Source organism: Pteropus medius, unplaced genomic scaffold (assembly GCF_902729225.1).
Source record: "Pteropus medius unplaced genomic scaffold, Ma_sr-lr_union100, whole genome shotgun sequence".
In the NCBI taxonomy this organism is placed as follows: Eukaryota; Metazoa; Chordata; class Mammalia; order Chiroptera; family Pteropodidae; genus Pteropus; species Pteropus medius.
This window is the reverse complement of record NW_024347730.1, coordinates 113,062-132,822: the sequence shown is the minus strand read 5'-3', so window position 1 is coordinate 132,822 and position 19,761 is coordinate 113,062. Positions and strand designations below refer to the sequence as shown.

At 32.1% G+C, this 19,761-nt stretch overlaps 1 protein-coding gene across 1 annotated transcript in view; it reads left to right on the top strand.

The window, feature by feature from the left end:
- Nucleotides 1-19,761, top strand: part of LOC120614256 (gamma-1-syntrophin-like) — a gene marked incomplete at its 3' end in the record, with an annotated part of 263,409 nt that overhangs the window by 152,230 nt on the left and 91,418 nt on the right. Inside the window, exons 6-9 of the mRNA XM_039877056.1 lie at nt 384-440; nt 8,739-8,796; nt 9,612-9,655; nt 9,749-9,790. Of these exons, the coding sequence (XP_039732990.1) occupies nt 384-440; nt 8,739-8,796; nt 9,612-9,655; nt 9,749-9,790 (201 nt within the window). The remainder of the gene's footprint in view (nt 1-383; nt 441-8,738; nt 8,797-9,611; nt 9,656-9,748; nt 9,791-19,761) is intronic.

The window sequence follows — 19,761 nt, the reverse complement described above, 5'->3', positions numbered from 1 at the left end:
TGACAAAGATAATATTTACTATCGATATTGAGTTACTTTTATGTAACAAAAACTTGTCATTTCTTGAACAATAAGAATACATAATATGAAAATGAGATGAGATTTAAAAGTTGATTTTATAATGTGTCCAAAAAAATCATGAAAATAATTTAATTTTTAAAAGTTTATCTGTTAATCTCTTTTATCTTGACAATTGAATTATTAATTTTTGATTTTAAAATTATAAAGCACTCTATTTATTGCAAGATTTGGAGCTTCTATACTGTCACACACACACTATATGTATATATATATTAAATGTTAAAACAAAACCTAGAGAAGGAAAATGTTGTGCAATTATAGTATTAGGAAATTCTAACCACTTTTAAAATCCTGTCTTTCAGGAAAGAACAGTGACCATTAGAAGACAAACTGTAGGAGGATTTGGATTAAGCATAAAGGTATCCTGTCTTTCCAGTCCATATTTACAAAGATCGCACTATAATGCTGCATTTTGTGTATTTCAAATTTTTGGCTGATTAATAATTAGGAAAGAATAGGTATAGCAAACTCTTCAATATTTGAACTTAGATATAAATTAGGTAGAATCTCATAGTACCTTGGCCACCTTTTGATTTAGAAATTTAAAAAAAGTATTTGGAAACATTATCTTACCTATCATTAAATATAACTCATTAACTTCATCTGGTTTCATTAAAAACATCAAATAAGGAGGGTGTTTTAGTGAGCATATCTTCCTCTAACCAACCAGAGTAGAAAATTCTGACCTATCAGTGAATAGAGCAATAACTTTTATGCTTATAATGTCTTATAGTTAGTTAGATATTAGTTGTATTCTATTCATCTTTTTCTTTTGTTTAGTTTTTATTTTTTAAAGAAATAAAATCTTATGTTACATTGTCAAGTATAGACTTAAAGTTTTAGCATCTATTATAAGAAAGACTATGTCTATTTCCATTTATTATTAAATTTTAAAGAGCTTTTCTTTCTGTATATTGTTCACATTACAATGTATCACACCTGTAATTTATCATAACTGAAACAAAATTGAAATTTTAAAAGAATGGAAAATTATATTGGAAGTTAATGACTTCAAATGCCTTTTTTTAGATACCTAAATCTATGCATAGATAAATAAAATTTAACTTTATCTTGATTGTTGAATTAGGCATTTTGCTTATGTTGGGTGAAAATCATACATCATGAGTATATATTTTACGAAATTTTAACACAGCTCAAGTTATATATGCTTGGAAAGTAGAATTCAAAATTTGGAACTATAGCTCTAGTTGGCATTAAAAAAATGACTCAGATTTCTGATCATTGTGGAATAGTATTATGTTGTCAAGTAATAAAAAAATTACTATGTAACATGTTAGTTTTGAAATACGTTTGTACTTTCACTTTATCATCAACAAGGACCAGAGAGACACACAGACACACAGGACAAATTAGAGGATTTAATAATGGAAATAATGCTGTGGGAATTCCATCATTCAATAGACAAGTTTTTTGTTTGTTCGGTTTTGTTTTTTACCGTGATATTTATTGAGATTGCTCTGAAAGACTTAAAGGCATGACTAAGAAAGAAAGTCTATGAAGAGAGACCAAGAGCTGAAGGTGAACAAAATCTAATAGTGAAAGTTGATTTCATTTTAGATAAGCATTTTTATCTACCCTTTACTGACTTTACTTCTGATAGTGAATCTTTGTTAACTTTATTTGGGTTGAAAATGTTACTTTCCTTTTTTTTTTATTTCTATTTGTAATTCAAACTGAATAATATATTATTATTTATTTTTACTCTAATACTGCATTTTAACTTAAACATTTTTTAAAACATCAAAACTTTTACCAATGAATCATTTTAGATTAATGATTTTATTATTTTCATCCAAGCAAAACTTTTATACACATAAAAAATAGAGTGATTTTCAAAATTACATGCGCATATTTTTCATTCAAAATACTGGCCATGAAAGCAATATGTAAACTGTGATTGGTGTCATATTTTAGAAGGTTTAACAAAATAGAAAATTACTTTAGAATTTTTATGATACACAACAAACTAGAAATACAAACATCAATAATTTTTATTTAAAATATTACTCATTTATCCTGATTTTAGAGCTTTCCATTTTGGTTTTCTCAATACTAAATACTGACTTTTGCTTTTCTACTTTTTCAACTATCTTTTATTCTGTTAAAGTATTTCAAAATATGATTATTTATTAGCAATGGTATACAAATCCTTTTCCCTTTGCTCTGTCATATGTAAATTGCATGAATTACTGTGTTTATTTGCATTATTTTCTGAGAATTTAAAATGTATGTTATATATGTTTTACTATTTTATAATTTTATAATATTAATTATAGTATTTTACTACATAATTATATATTTTTATATTATAAACTATATATACTGAGCAGTTTAAAATTATTCTGTTAAATGCAGAATTAATATTTTAATGTTAATCATTTATTTATCTATGTATCTATTTATTGCTGGAGTAGTTTCAGTCAGCTATAACTATATGCATAAATATATAAACATATATTTTATCCTTATTTGCTTCAGGTAAATAATTGCCACTTATACACACTGGAGGTTTTATAGTGAGAATTATTAATTAAAATCTGGAAGATCTCAACTAGAGTTAACAGAAAAAAGAGCGTATGTTAAATAATTGAAAAGGCATTTTCCAATATAGTTAAGACTCCGAGAGGTGCCCCTGAATTTTACTGTACTCAGAACATGTGGTGTTATTATTTGTTTTACCGTCCCCAAAACTCTTTTAAAAATGGTTGAAATAAAACAAAATGTTCTTTTTGGTCAGAAAACACAAAAATACTCTAACATGTGCTATTAGAAGTCAAGGCCAATTGGCTATGCTCCATACTTCTGACAAATCTTGGTTTCTGGGACCTTTCTGCATCATTGTACTTGGCAGTAATTCCTCAGGTATCACATGTGGCGGCCAGTGCTAGAGAAGAAAAGTTGGTAGACAACATCACAGAAAAGGTTTTTATGTAGCATCTCTTTAAATGCTTTATTTATTAACATTGCACCTTTATTTATTAGCTATCATCCCTTCTCCTCCCTGTCTTCCTGACTCAGCTCTAAGCAACTATTAGTCTACTTTCTTTCTCTATGGATTTCTCTATTTTGAACTTTCATATGAAGGCTATCATATACTCTGGGGGAAACTATTAATTTTTGCCAAAATTGTCAATGTAGGAACATCCAAACCTGCAGAGAATTTTTATAATCTATTTGAGCCGAATCTGGACACAAGATCTCAAAACTAAGAAAAAAGTGCTTTCAAGAAATGACAGCTTACGGGTTTGTTTGTTTGTTTGTTTGTTTGTTTGTTTGTTTTGTTTGTTTTTAATGCATTTGGAATTAAGGAAGGAGTCAAAGATTATAAGAAGATAGGAAAAAGCAAGGTGGGGATTGGATTACAGGATAGTTAATAAAATTATGTATTCTCTTGAAGGTAGTCATGCTTTAAGAGCTCTGGATCTGAAAGAGGCATTTCAAAGATTCATTAACCTAGATGCACAGAAACAATAGATAAGGTTTGCTTAACCCATTTCCCGTTTGCCCCAAAATATTTGCTGGCAGCACTTGTAGCTGTTACCCCAAGGTAACTTGTGGATCACAGTCCTAAACTTACTCTCAATTTTGCCATGAAATATCTCACTTTTATTATTATTTTCACATCACTCTAGTATATTGATAGTCTTTAGAAACAAAAGACATCATTCTATTTATAACATTCTGTTTTTAGTAGTGGTATTTCCACTTATAAAATGTAGTAATTCTCCATCGCTGAAAATATCAAATTCTAGAAAAGGTAGCATTTCTATATGTGATGTTACCATTGTTCTCAAACAGTTAGCTAGCAGAAGATGAATCAATTTATGTATATATTTCTGTTACATTAGGATCAGAGACCAGTTCTCTTTAGAAATAACTCCAAGAGCAGTTTTATATTTTATTTTCACATTGAAAATCAGTCAGATTTGCTTCGGCCTCAAAGAGCATGTTTATGTAAAATTAAATTAATGGTGGCAGAGAGCTGCATTTGTTTTTTCTAAACAAGAAATTAAGGCAAAGATAAGCCTTTTACTAAACAAAAGTTATATGCCTGGAAAATGATTACCCACCATGACCTTCCTCTATTAATTTATGATCAGATCACCCTGTGAAGTTGTTTTCCAGAGAACCCCTTTTTCATTCACAAAACCAAACTAAGTGATTTTGGCAGCTAAGTGTGGGATACAAATGGAATAATGATAGTTGTCCATATTCTTTCAGGTGACCTTCCTTAGGTGTCTCTCTATATCTGTTCACTGGGCTCTCAACTCTAATCACTGTGCTATTATCTATTTACAAGTATTTTTCTTGTCCTAAATGAATACACAATAGTGGTGTCTATGCATTTTTTTTCCAGAGCCCAGAATATGATTGATTGATTGATTGATTGATTGAAATAATACAAATATTAAATTGAAAAGATTTATTTGGCAAGAACCTCAATGCTCTAAAAACATCCTGGGTTTGATTTGATTGAAATGAATTGCACAGTTATACTGGCAAAATCATTGTATAGAGTCCTACTCAAAATGTTACTGAACTCAGGTTCAGCTGCTTGCTGCTCATAAGCCAATAACTTGTGAGACAAGAGTTTGGTAGAAAGAAAGCAGGTTTATTCAAGAGTAGGCATCCTAAGAAGTTTTTTCCAGGGAGGCCAAGGAGTGGCCTTTTGGATTGGGCCATCAGTGTTGTCATTTCTATGGTTATGACACTGGGCCTTTGCTCCCGTTGCTCATGGCTTCCTAACTGCCTGGCAGAAGGAAGATGAAGAAGCCAAATGACAAGGGGCTGTTAGGAATTTTAATTTTATTCTAAGTCTATCATTTGTTTTAAACAAGGTGAGTCACATTGTTTGATTCCTTCTCAGAAAACCTTGAATTTCCCCATTTAGGTCCAGAACTAAATCTAATTAACTTTAATAGAGCTGGATTTCTCTCACATTTCATCCAATAAATAAAGGTACTGTGATTTTAAGTTATAATTTTTATCTCTTAAGTTTTGTCTTAAAAGTTTCTAATTATTCAAGTCATTTTCTGAAATCAGTTTAAAAATATTCTCTAGCTCCAAATGTCTGATTAGAAAGAAAGGAAGGAAGGAAGGAAGGAAAGAAGGAAGGAAGGAAGGAAGGAAGGAAGGAAGGAAGGATGGAAGAAGCTGAAGGAAGGAAGGAAGGAAGGAAGAAAGGAAGGAAGGAAGAAGAAGAAAGAAAGAAAGAAAGGAAGAAAGAAAAGAAGAGAAAAGAAAGAGAGAGAAAAAAAAGAGCGAAAGAAAGAAAGAAAAGGAAAAGAGAAAAAAGAGAGAGAGGAAAGAAAAGAAAGAAAGAAAGAAAAGAAACAAGAAAGAAAGAAAAGAAAGAAAAGAAAGAAAGAAAGAGAAAAGAAAGAAAAGAAAGAAAGAAAAAGAAAAGAAGAAAGAAAGAAAGAAAGAAAGAAAGAAAGAAAGAAAGAAAGAAAGAAAAGAAAGAAAGAAAGAAAGAAAGAAAGAAAGAAAGAAAGAGAAAGAAAAACACCTTTGAGCACAAGCCATTCAGATTTCAGGAAAAATTTTACATATAAAAGAAAAATGTTGACAAAATAAGGGTTAGTCATATTGTAACTGAAAGACAAATCAGTCTGGTGGTTCACCCTCTTTGGACAGTTCAGCCAATAGATCGACACTGGTGTTGGGCTATTTAGAATAAGCTGTTCATTAAAGAATAGCAATCCTGGAGAACAGGCAGGCTATGGCTCCAAAGGCCTGGCTTTCTGAGTATCTCATAGCACAGATTATATAGGGAAAAATAGTCATCATGGAAACTAAGGGTGTTGGTGTTGTGGGTGCTACTGATTAGACAACTAAAGAAAGTCAAGGTGGTTGATCATTGTGTCTAGTTCTGGAATCAGCTATGGTGCCATCCCATCTGATCCTGTGACCTTCTGCCTCAATGGGGCTGTGGCTGAAAAATATATATAAAGCTAAGATGTTATCGTTAGTCTAAAGTGCAACCAAAATCTATTTGTCCTAATGATTATAGACCTGAAGCTCAGTTAATCTTATGTACTAAGGTTTAATGATTATAAGATCAGGCATATAGAGGGTAAGAGCGGGGAGGTGGTGAGGGGGAAGGCAGGTGAGTTACAATGCCATTATTTGGATAAAACCAGCTTGAATCAGAAGGGTAATATATATATATATATATATATATATATATATATATATATATATATATATATGTATATGAAATTAAGTTTGTGTGCAGTTATAAGCTATAGGGTAAGAAGCGAGGCTGAGGACACCGTGAGGCCCATAATACTGCATTCCATGTATCAAGTCCTCCTTTATTATCTTGTCATTAAAAGATAATTATAAATCTGGATGTTGAAGGAAGAATGGTATTAATGAGTTAACCCTCAGAAAGTCACTATCTCAACAGACTTCTTTAGAGAGACCCCAGAGAGAGATTTTCCATTCTCTTACTATGATAACTTGCATTAAAAGTCCAAGCACTAAGAACATTTTGGATTCAATAATACAAAGGCAAAAAACTGGGAATAGCAAAAACAGCTAAAGGAAAACACACTGATCAGAGCCACATAGACAAAAGTGACATAAACAGTGTCATTGTCTACTCTAAAATGTCTAAATCACAATATCTGGATGATTTTGCTTCCTCTTTTCATGTCACCTAAAACTTCTTCCACGATCGATTAATTTTAGTTAACTAGCTTTTTCTTTTAAGAAATAGAGATGCATTCATAAAATTCTTTCTAATGTCCAAGTATCTCTAGAAACTATCAGAGACCATGGACATTTCATTTCATTGTATGCCTTCTTTGCTTCTACTAAAAATAATTCTACAATGTATTTAAAGATTGAAATAATTTTAGGCCTGCAAAAAGCCTTAGAATTCATTTATTCATTCACCCACTTATTTCACAAACATTTTAAATAAAAGAAAGAAAGAAAGAAAGAAAGAAAGAAAGAAAGAAAGAAAGAAAGAAAGAAAGAAAGAAAGAAAGAAAGAAAGAAAGACACTATTTCATTCATTGACGTTACCTAAACGAACAAGACAAATTACCAAAAAAAAAAAAAAAAATCAGTCCTCTCATGGAAGTTACATTCTAGTTACAGATAAAGAAATGAAAAAGAAAGCAAATGATAAATGTAAGAAATTAATAAAGAAAATAGGATAGAAGCTGATAAGTATAATGGGAAAGAATAGAGTAGAATATAGGGGATTGGGAACTTGAAATCCTACCTAGTAAATAGTAAGGGTCTTGGAAGAGATTAATCCTAACCTTAATTACCATTTAATGCTATGTAATTTTACTCATAAATCTTAATTAATAGACTGCATAAAAGCGATAGCTATTTTTTTTTTTTAATTAAGCATTTACGGTGTGCTAAATAAGCACTCACTTTCACTACAAATCACTATCCCTTTGATATACAGAATAGAATGCAAAAGCAATATTAGGAGCCAATGTAGATTATGCCAGAAACTTTCTTTACTGAATTAGTAAGAGTGGATGAGTGAATATAGAGTTGGTTCATGGGAAATAGTGAGAAAAAGTTTAGTGGGTTTGAATTTCAAATCGAGTAAAACAATTTTCGATATTTTATGTTTTATGTTTCTTCTTAATATTCTAGATGTACAAAGAACTACTTGCCAGAGAAAAGTTAAATACCATCACTTTTCTCAACAACTACAGCCTATTTTACATTTAAGTATTTTGGCAATTCATTGTTAAAAATAGACATCCATGGGGGAAAAACGTCTGTTGTAAAATAATTTATTATCCTTGGGGGTGAGGGGGAAGGCTTAGGAGGTTTACTTATTTTAAAGATAGTGAAACCCCAGTGGAATTTAGATCATCTTTTCCAATTTTATATGTGAAAAGTGCTATACGTTTTTCTACATGACATTTTAGTCTTCAATGCACTTATTTGATTTTTTCACTATTGCTTTCAACGGTCTCAAGTCAATTATTTCAGAGATTTATTTTATTTCACTATACATAATTTTAACTAGCTTACTTTTGTTTCTTTTTTCATATCTCATTTGGTCAATTAGACAAAGCAGTATTGCAATATCCTTGCCATTTTATTTTATTCTGTTAATTGTTTGGTATATGCTTTCACACAAAGAGGAATCTAATACTAATTAAGGAGATGCAGACTACCCTTCCCCATCATACATATGCACACTCTGATTTTCTGTATTGATTTGTGTAGGTAGAGTTCTCTCTAGTCACTTAGTATGCAAAGGGTCTGTGCTTAGTCACCAGTATATAACAACTTAGCCATATAGCGGATATACCTGATTATCTAGTATTTGGAGCCCTAAATATGAATTTCTGCAATGACAGCACTGTTCCACATTGAAGAAAATGCTTACTTAACATTATCGTTCTTTATTCTAAAATGAAAACTTTCAAAGTCACCTGTTTTTAATTATTAGATGTCACAGTGAAATTCTGAACAGACAGATAAGTTCAGTGGTAGTACTATCTACTCAGTAAAGAAATTCCACATGTTTATTTAAATTCTACCTAGTGTTCATTAATATACTATTCATAGCCTGCACAGTTTCTAACTAAATGCTGCATTTTTATCTTTTCCGAATAAAAGCACTGCATATGATTTTCTCTTTTCAGGGGGGAGCAGAGCATAATATTCCAGTTGTCATTTCAAAAATCTCCAAAGAGCAAAGAGGTAATGTATTAAGAGAATTATACAGTTGCCACTACTTTGTAAGTTGCTGTTATTGAAGAATAAAGTGATATTTAAGAATTATAAGTTAGTATGTAATTGACTAGCTCCAGTTTTCCCATGACCCAACAGTAAGTAGTTGAGTCTGATTCCTGCTTTGCTCTTTATTATTCCAGGGATAGGCTTCACTCACAGAAAAGCAAAGGAAAAATAACAGAATATGTGACTCTATATCAATTACGGACTGCAAAACTTTTCAATTATTTCATTAAACAAACATACAAACAAATCTGATAATTACAAGTCACACCAAGTATTACCAATTTTTAAATATATGTTATTTTCACTTCTCATATACAATTTATATCAGTCCTCCATATAAAATTTCATCTAGGTAAAACACTGAAGATGTAAAGCAACTTTCAGTGAATAAAATTTATAAGACGACTTAAAGTTTAAAAAGAAAATTGGAGCTGATTCTATAGCTGATGGGTTGAATGTCTGGATCTAAACTTTTTTTATAGATACCTTAAAATTATAAGTATATGAGAAAAATGTCATCATCTATCCAAAAGAGTGACCATTTTTAGTGACTGTAAGATCCAAAAAGGTAGAATTAAATATAAATATTTCAGGTTGTGTTTTAGTATTTGGGCTAAATTATATGATTTTTGTATTTCCATTCCTTGTGGATCTTTTAAGACACTATTCATACAAAGTATTTATTTTTTCCTCTATCAATTTTGACTATAATTAAAAAACTCATCCATATGAAGAAAGTAGTCAATGCATAATCAATTGTCTTTTTTCATTCTTAGCGGAACTTTCAGGACTACTCTTTATTGGGGATGCAATTCTGCAGGTATACATCTTACCATTATTCTTTTATGTGCAACTCAAACATAAAGTCAATTCATAGTATACCACATAAAACTATGTTTTCCTTTCATTGCAGATAAATGGAATTAATGTGAGAAAATGCAGACATGAAGAAGTTGTAAGTTTTCCCTATTTTTTAATATGATTTTCTCTACATGTAAATGAAGATTTAGTACATTGCTAAAAACTGCTCATTTTATTCATTAGAAAAATATGACACTGCCATTGTCCTATCTGATTTACAAAGGATCTCTTGATCTCTTACTATGTGTTTTTTGTTTTTGTTTTTTTATTTTGTTTTTGTTTTATATTAGAAACAGATCAGTGAATACTGCCCAGGATGAAATGTAATACAAAGAAATACTTAAGGGTCATTTGTTATGTTTTTTCCAGTTTTTCTGTTAATCCTTACCAGTCAATATCCATTACATATATCTCTACATGAAATACATCTCTGAATTTTTGCCAATATTTATTAACTTATAAACTTATAAAGAATACAATTTATGCCTGTAAAAACCTCATAGAGTAGCAGGAGCAATTGGAAGATGACATAAAGACTATGTGTTTGTGTTTCTATGTGAGACTGAGAGAGAGGGAGAGAGAGAGAGAGAGAGAGAGAGAGAGAGAGAGATCGGTAGAGAGGCAGAGAGAGGCAGAGAGGCAGGGAGGGAGAGACAGACAGACAAGCAGACAGACACAGACAGACAGACAGAATTTAAAGGACCTTAATCCAAGGTAAACAGGTTTAGTAGTAAGCTAAATAGTCATCAGTTTTTACTGTGGTATTTTCTTGGGTGTTAGTAAATGTGCAGATCTGAAGCCCTGACCTCAGGAATTCTAATTCAGTCAGTTTAAATGGGTTCAAGAATTTGGATTTTAACAACTAGCCCAAGTGGTTCCATTACACATGACCTCTAAACTATATTTTGAGAGAAGCTGGAAGGTTGAGGAGCTTCTGTTGAGAATGGTGAGATTACATAAAAATGATAGAGAATGGAATAGTGTTAGATTCTTTGAAAAATATTTGTTGTGATTGATTAAAAAACATGTGTAGAATATTTGGTGATTTTCTGTAATCAGCTCACATGGGAAGGAGTATAGGAGAAATTATGTTTAAAAGTTTATACTCAAGGGTCAAACAAAATTTAAAAAAAAAATACTGTAAGACTTTTGCATTCCACAGCTCTAATTTATTTGTTTTTATTAATACATTGTATTTTCTGTTAAAAGCTATTTAGAACACCCTATTCTGATACATTTACCCATTTTAAACCTCAAAGGGCCACCTCTATTGTCTGTGAAAAAGCCATCATTCTACAGGTAGTGATATTAGAGAAGGTTCTTGATTATAAGCACTTGGAATAATAAATCAGGATTTGTTAGTATTCATCACTGTTCATCACTTGTCTTTCTCTTCTTACTAGGGCCACCCTATTGGCACTTTATGATGAACTTCATGTGAAATATAAATATTTCAAGTCTCAAGTTTCCTCCAAATATATACAGAGAAAAGTAGTGTTTTAGACAAATGGGAAAAGTATAGCCGAGAGCACACTGTTCTGCAGATTCATATGTTAATTTTAAATATTGCCATATTAGCAGAGATATTTTAACTTTGTCTCTTTTTGAAAAGTACAAAATGATTTTAAACTCCTTATATAGGGAGCAAAACAAGTGTATTTTTTTTCAGAACCACATGCTGTTAGATCAAATCTTGTTTGCAATTTGCCCTTCAGAGGCAGGCAGCATTCTTAGACAAACAATGAATAAGCTTTGATTAAATGGATTAGTGTAGCATAAAAGAATGGAACTCGCTAGTAATGCCACTTCTTAATGGTGTACATTCTGTTTCAGAGAAAAGGAATTTAGAATGATATTGCAAATTAATGTGTTCCTTCATAGTAAACTTTTATTTTTTTGAGAGTTTTATCAGTTTTGAAATATAGGTGCTGATATTCTTATTTAATTTCAATCTTTCATTTTCCAACAGTGATTAGATAATTTTATCTTCTACTAATTACCTAAACAAATAGACTTACAATATCTCAATGGGACTAAGATGTTAATTAAATGTTTAAAAATGGACTTACATGTGCACAAAAAAAGCACAAGAATATCAAAGGATGTAGATGGTTTTAAAGTAGCATGCTGCTATAACATAACATATTCCTTATTCCAAGTCAATAATTCACATAAAGTTTCAAATTCAGAAACAAACTCAGTAGCTGGGACTATATGTTGTTTTCTTTTATTAACCTAAACTATTTAGTGATATTTTTAGAAATTCTGCATTCGGCTTTGATCAGTTTCTATCTTAAGAAGCCTTCAACAGTATAGCTGTTTCATGTTGAGGTTATAAATTTTGGCTTTTATAGAAGAGAGATTCTATATTGTCTACACTGGGCACTCAATATAGAATTGTTGATGGAATTCTTTAGCCAAATGCCTAAAATTAGGTCATCAAAATATTTTCATCTACATGTTTCTTATGCTACGAGTCTGGAGGTATAATAAGTCAATCTGGGTTTCACCCACATGTTACAAGGCATTTTTCTCACTAGAATTTTGCTGAAGAAGAAAAGGTTACAGCTTTCTCATTGAGAAAGACTAGAACAAGTGCCAAATTGCATGTTACCTGGCAGAAAGATAGCAGGATGCCCTGCATAGAGGGCTTTAATATTCAGAAACATTTTTATACAAATTTCATCTTCAACTACTTTCTAACATTGTAATTTCAAGTAAATTACCTTTTCTATCTCTCTGTTAACCATCTGTAAAAATAAATTTAAAATATTTTTATAAGGATTATATTAGTGTAATGTACATGAAAGTCCTAGCATAGATCTGGCAATTAAGAAAAAAAATATATATATACATTATTTTATGTCATCAAATACTATTGCTTCACAAGCTAGCAGTCATCTCTTCATTTACCCCCATCGACCACTGTTGCAAACCATGCTGGCCCCTGGGAGGTCTCACAACAGAAGGAACTGCTCCACATTCCAAGCTCCTTCTTCCGCTTCCCGTCATGAATTAAAGTAAGCATATATGAATGGCATGACAGGGTCATTTGAAAAAATGAGGATTCCCTGCTTATTCCAACAGGGTGTCTCTTTATTTTTGATGTGACCATGTCTTGTTTTCCATGAGTTGTCACCCCAGGCATCAAAAGTCCCTAGTGTACCTTTTCCCCCCCACCCTGCAAGGAAAGCTGGATCTATTGCCATTGTTTATGTTAAGATTGACAACTTTCTATACCCTATGAGCCCTAGATATATTAAGTGACTGTTATCTCTTTATCTAGCTACCCATATTTTATTTTGCTTAACAGTTAAACTGATCACATAAAATCTTCTGAGTGTCATCTACATAATATGCACTGAACTGAGTCTTTTGTAAGACAAGAAGGAGTATATAACTTTATATGTCTCCAACTTTATTGCTATATGGCATAATTTCCTTAGAGTTTAATAATTAAGAGAATATACAAAAATTGTTAGAAAAAGTCAATATGAAAAAAATTGATTTACAATGGTCTTTGAAATATAATAATCGTGATCTACCTATACTCATTAGAAATAAAAGGACATAAGATTTAGCAGTAGCAGAAAAGGTTGTGTTCTGATTTTACAATCAAAATTACTTGAAATAATAAGCTATTAGTATAATTGAAATTTCCATCTCATAAACTTCAAAATCAGAATAGCTTATCACTAAGTAAAGTAAGATGGATGGATAGATGATTTCAAACATTTTCTTCTAAAAGAACATTTCTGGTTCCAGGTTTGAGATACATAGGTCCTAAAAAGGAGGTTCGCCTGCTTTTTTAATGGTCTTATTGATAGAAAATACTCGATAATTAGAAATACAAATAATTGTCCCTCTAATTCTGATTTGTGATTTTGAACTAAACTCTAAAACACTGTATAATTCTTATAAAAGCAAATTCAGTAGCCAAACTTATGCAAGTTAAAATGATACATTCATGCATTGAAAACAAATTTTGATAAAACTAATATAAAATATTGATTAATAGCATTTTAATTATTATAATATAAATTTAAGTTAAAATTTACATTGGAATAAAAGATTATATTTATTTTAAGCTTAATAAGGAAATAATATTACAAGAATTATAACATCGTCTGAAAGTGAGACATTAATTTATGTATTGGAACATATAAGAAGATTTTGTGAGTTACTGAGAAAAATATTTAGGATGGGATTTGAAAACATAAATCTTTTCAGATTTTGGCAAAAATATTAAAATGGCATTGAATTACAAATTATATTTTAGCTAACTACTAACAATTTTCAATTTGTTCTCAGTTTGGAAGTAGGTTTTGAGCTCTAATATTTTCCTTAAGAATTCTAACCTTAGTAGACTTTTTTTTTCTTCAAATTAGCTACCACCAAGGAAATACATATATAAAATTATTTAACTTTAAATATTTCAAACTGATTTGGGAACTGTAAAGAGCAAAGGGTGAGTGAGGAATAGGTTCTAGTCAAGATGGCGGAGTGCTTGCCTGCTCCCACTACCACATTAAAATTGCAACTAAACTATGCAACGGTCAACCTGGAGAATCATCTGAAGATTAGCTGAACAGAGTCTTATAATTAAAGATATATAAAGAGGACACACTGAGGCTGATAGGAGAACCAGAGATATAAAATGGGCCAATCTCATAGCCACTTGTGGCAGTTGAGTGTCAGGAGGGATATTTTGGCTGAGGAGATTTCTCTGGAGGAGCAAGGGGCTCCAGCCTCAAACCAGGGCTCAGTGGCCCAGAATTCCAGTGGTGGGAAGAGGAGTCCCCATAAAATCTGACAAAATCAGTAGAGATTCCAGCCACCCAGGTGAAATGGAAGGCAGCTGGAAATGCAAAAGTCCCCTTAAAGGGCCTGCACACAAACTCACTTGCTCTCAGGCACTTAACTTGGGCCCTGGCAGAGGGACAGCAGCTTGGAGGTGCCAGAGACATACAGGAAAAGACTGAGTTGTGTGGCTTCAGGACAAGGGCTGGAGAGACAGCCATCATCTTCCCTGTGTTGAGTCATGTGTCCCCCCACATAGCCAAATATGTTTTCACATTGGCCCGGTGAAAAACCCTAGCTCCACCCCGGTGAATTCCTGAGATACCCCTCCACCTACCTGGCAAATACCAGTGACAATTTCATGCTAAGCAACCGGCTCCACCCAACTCTCTCAACAAGAGGCTCCTTCTATAGCAATTAATAGGCTTTGGCTCACCTAATTCAAGAGAAATTTTTAATGGCAGGAAATCAGACTTGGCCCAAGCTGCAGCATTTTTTTGAACAAATCATGGGGGTCTGTGAGCCTGAGGTGAACTGTGACTGGCATTAGTGTGATCAGAGACTTTTATGAGTAGCCACTGGCTTAGCCTGGCACCAAATCTAAATTTACACTAACCTAGGAAATACCACTTGCCTCACTTTGATTACTCCTTTGGAACCTGCCTCCACTAACTACCCAAGGTTCTTTCACCTGCTGAGCCTTACTAGCAGGCAGCCTCAGGCCTTGGGCTTCCTTAGGCTGAGCTGCCCCAAGCCTAGTACTTGTGGCAGCCTGTCTTAATTCACATTGTGGCCTTTCCCGCATGCCTCCAGGTCCAACACAGACAGTTACCATCCACAGATAACTTTGTAGCTCCTATCAGTTAGCCCCAAACTGATTAGAGGCAGCAGCTCACCTTCGTCTTCACGGGAGCCCCTCCCAAGGGGCTGCAGAACCTACTCATCCAGAAGCTGCCATTATACCTAAATGGAGCACTGCCTAATTAGCCCTATAAACAACACACACACAGGGTAGTCCCAACAGGTAAATAAGCCCACTGGGGCAAATCCCACTCTCTGGGTTCAGCCCTGACACAGCAGGTCATATGCTATGGGCATGGTCAACAATCATAGCCAGTCAGGATGAGAGTCAATCCTGCTCACTGATGTGCCAACAACAATCAAGGCTAACTACAACAAGAGGACACACACAACCCACTCAATAAATACTCCTGGAGCAGCCAGTGCAGTTGATCAGGGAAACTGAGCCAGTGGGCCACACAGCACACCTACTAAATAAAGCCAACAGGCTCAGAATGAAAGACACAGCAAATCTATCTAATACATAGAAATGAATACAGAGAGCAGCCAAAAATGAGAAAATAACATGCTCCAAATGAAAAAACAAGAGAAAACTCCAGAGAAAAAGAATTAAATTAAACAAAAGCAACCAACCTACCAGATACAAAGTTCAAAACACTAGTTATAAGAATGCTCAATGAAGAAAAGATTAACTCAATGAGAACTTTAAAAAATATATAGAAAGCATAAAAAATGGACACAGAAACCACAAAAAATAACCAGTCAGAAATGAAGAATATACTAACCAAAATGAAGAATACACTAGAAGGAATCAATAGTAGATTAGATAAAGCAGAGGATGGAATCAGCAATTTAGAAGACAGGTAGCAAAACGCCAAGCCGAAACAACAAAAGAAAAGAGAATAAAAAAAAATGAGCATAGTTTAAGGGACTTCTGGAACAATATCAAGGATAACAACATTTGCATCATAAAGAGTACGAGAAGGAGAAGAGAAAAAGCAAGGGATTGAGAACCTATTTGAGAAAACTTCCCTAATCTGGTGAAGGAAATACACATATAGATCTAGGAAGCGCAGACAGTTGCAAGCAAGATGAATCCAAATAGATTCACAGAAATTGGTTGCATTCTTATATAACGATATGGAATTATCAGAACAAGAAATTAAGAAAACAATCCCATTTACAATTGCATCAAAAATAATAAAATATAGGAATAAATTCAGCCAAAAAGGTAAAAGACCTGTACTCAGAAATTATAATTCATTGAAGAAATTGAAGATACAAATACATGAAACATATAGCATGCTCATGAATAGAAATAATTAACATCGTTAAAATGCCCATACTACCCAAAACAATCTATAGATTCAATGTGATCTCTGTTAAAATACCAATTACATTTTTCACAGAACTAGAACAAATAATCCAAAAATTTATGTAAACATAAAAGTCCCTGAATAGCCAGAACAATTTTGAGAAAGAAAAAAATTGGAGTTATCACTCTATCTGATACAAACTTTCTACAAGCTATAACAATGGTACAGACATAAAAACAGACATAAAATAGCATGTTCTTGTCATAAAAACAGATAAATAGATCAATGGAACAAAATAGAGAGCCCAGAAATGAACCCACATGTACATGGTCATTTTATCTATGACAAAAAAGGCAAAAATATACAATTAAGTAAAGACAATCTATACAATAAATGATGCTGAAAAACTGGACAGATAGATACATGTAAAAAGATATGAAATTAGGTAACATTTTACGTCATATACAAGAATAAATTCAAAATGGATTAAAGACTTAAATGTTTTTAAACACTCAAAACCATAAAACTCTTAAAAGAAAACGTAGTAAATTCTTTGGCATTGCTCTTAAGTAACTTTTTTTGTCTTTTTATTTGTTTGTTTGTTTTTGATATATCTCCTAGAGCAAGGTAAACAAAAGAAAAAATAAACAAATGGGACTTCATCAAACTAAAAAGTTTTTGCACAGCAAAGGAAACCATCAATAATATAAAAAGACAATCTACTAAATGAGACAAGATATTTGCCTATGATATGCCTGATAAGGGGTTAATATCCAAAATTTACAAAGAACTCAGACAACTCAACACTAAATAAAAGCAATCTAAATTAAAATGCAAAGGACCTGAACAGACATTTATTTAAAGAGGATATGCAAATAACCAATAGATATATGAAAAGATACTCAATATCATTAATCATAAAAGAAATTAAAATTAAAACCACATGAAATATCACCCCACACCTGTTAGAATGGCTATCATTAATAAATCAATTAAATGACAAGTGTTAGTGAGGATGTGGAGAAAAGGAAACCCTTGTACTGTGTTGTTACAGACACTATGAAAAACAGTATGGCGTTTCCTCAAAAAATTAAAAATAGAACTATCTTTTAACCCAGCTATTCTATTTCTGGATATTTATCCACAGAAAATCAAAACGATAATTTGAAAAGATATATTCACTCCTCTGTTCACTTCAGCATTATTTACAATAACTAAGATGTAGAAGCAATCTATGTGCCCATCAATAGATGATTGGATAAATGTATACACAGTGGAATGTTATTCGGCCACAAAAAAATGAAATCTTATCATTTGCAATGACATTAATGGACCTAGAGAGTATTATTCTAAGTGAAATAAGTCAGACAGATAAAGACAAATACAATATGATTTTATTCATATGTGGTATCTAAGTAACAAAATAAATGAACAAACAAAACGAAAACAGAATCACAGATACAGAGAATGACTGCCAGATGGAGACAGAGGGGTTGTGGGGCTGGGTGAAAGAGGTGAAGGAATTAAAAAGTACAAATTGGTAGTTACCAAGTAGTCACAGAGATATGGAGTAAAGCATATGGAATATAGTCAATAATATTGTAATAACTATGTATAGTGCCAAGTGGGTACTAGACAAATCAGAGGGATCACTTTGTAAATTATATAAATATCTAACCACTATGCTGTACACCTGAAACTAATATAAAATAATGTTGAATGTCAACTCTAATTGAAAACTAAAAATTAAAAAATGTTTAGAAATATTGTTTATGCTATCTCTGATTTTGAAAAGAAATATAGTTTGGAGAACTTGCCTTAATTACATACTTAGCTTTTTGTTAACAGACTTAGAAGTTCCTTCTCTGCTGGACCCACATATCTGTCCCTTAATTAGGTTATGAATATAGACAGTACAGATGACACTTTTATTTATTTATTTTTTCACTTTTTAAAATTAAATTTATTGAGGTGACGTTGGTTAATAAAATTATATAGGTTTAAGTGTATAATTCAATAATACATCATATATAAGTTAAATTTCCTTCCATCATCATATATTTCACCCCCTTTACCCTTATCTACCTCCCTCATCTCCCCTTTCCCTCTGGTAACCAGTAAACTGTTTTCCATGTCCATGAGTCTCTGTTTGTCTTGTTAATTTTTTGCTTTCAGTTTTATGTCACACATATGAGTGAAATCATATGGTTCTTAACTTTTTCTGTCTGACTTTTTTCGCTAAGTATGATAATCTCAAGATCCATATATGTTGTCGCAAATGGCAGTATTTCATCTTTTCTTATAGCTGAGTAAAATTTCATTATATATATTTAATATATATTACATATAATATATATGTTACATATAATATATATTTAAATATATTATATACAATATAATATATATTATATATATAATATATATTATACATATAATATATTACATATATGTATAATATATATATTAATCACATCTTCTTTATCCAATCATCTATCCTAGGGCACTTTGGTTGCTTCCATATCTTGGCCACTGTGAATAATGCTGCAATGCACATCAGAGTACATATATCTTACAGATAAATATTTTTAAATTTTGGGGGGTACTTTTAATTAAATGCATGCTCTTTTTCATGGCTACTGACTCTCATCAAATTCCTGTTTGTTGTCTTACATAATTCAAGGACTTAATTTTGCAGCTCCCTTAATAATGAATCCAAGCCAAGCCTGATAAACCAGTTACTTAGTGGGTACCCAGCTAATTTCCATCTAGAGGAATCCACATGGAGGGTACATAGAAACAGGCACATGTAGACAACGTCATATATGCTGAGAAAAGAAAGCAGCTGTTGTCGTTGCGATGTGTTTGACATCTTAATTTGTTTTCATAATGATCAAGCTGAAAGGCAAGGAGAAGAAAGTATATGAGGATGGAAGTATGAAGACCTAAGTTAATGTCTTTGTTACAGACACACTTCTCAGCTGTGTGATGTTCATAAGGGGCCTAAATCTCTTTGAGCTTCATTTTTCTTATCTAAAAGATAAAGAGTTTGAAAGAGATTACTCATAATGTCTTTTTCAACACTAATGTTCAATTATTTTATTTTAAAAGAGTACGCACTTTCGTTAAAATCTATAGAACTATACAACAC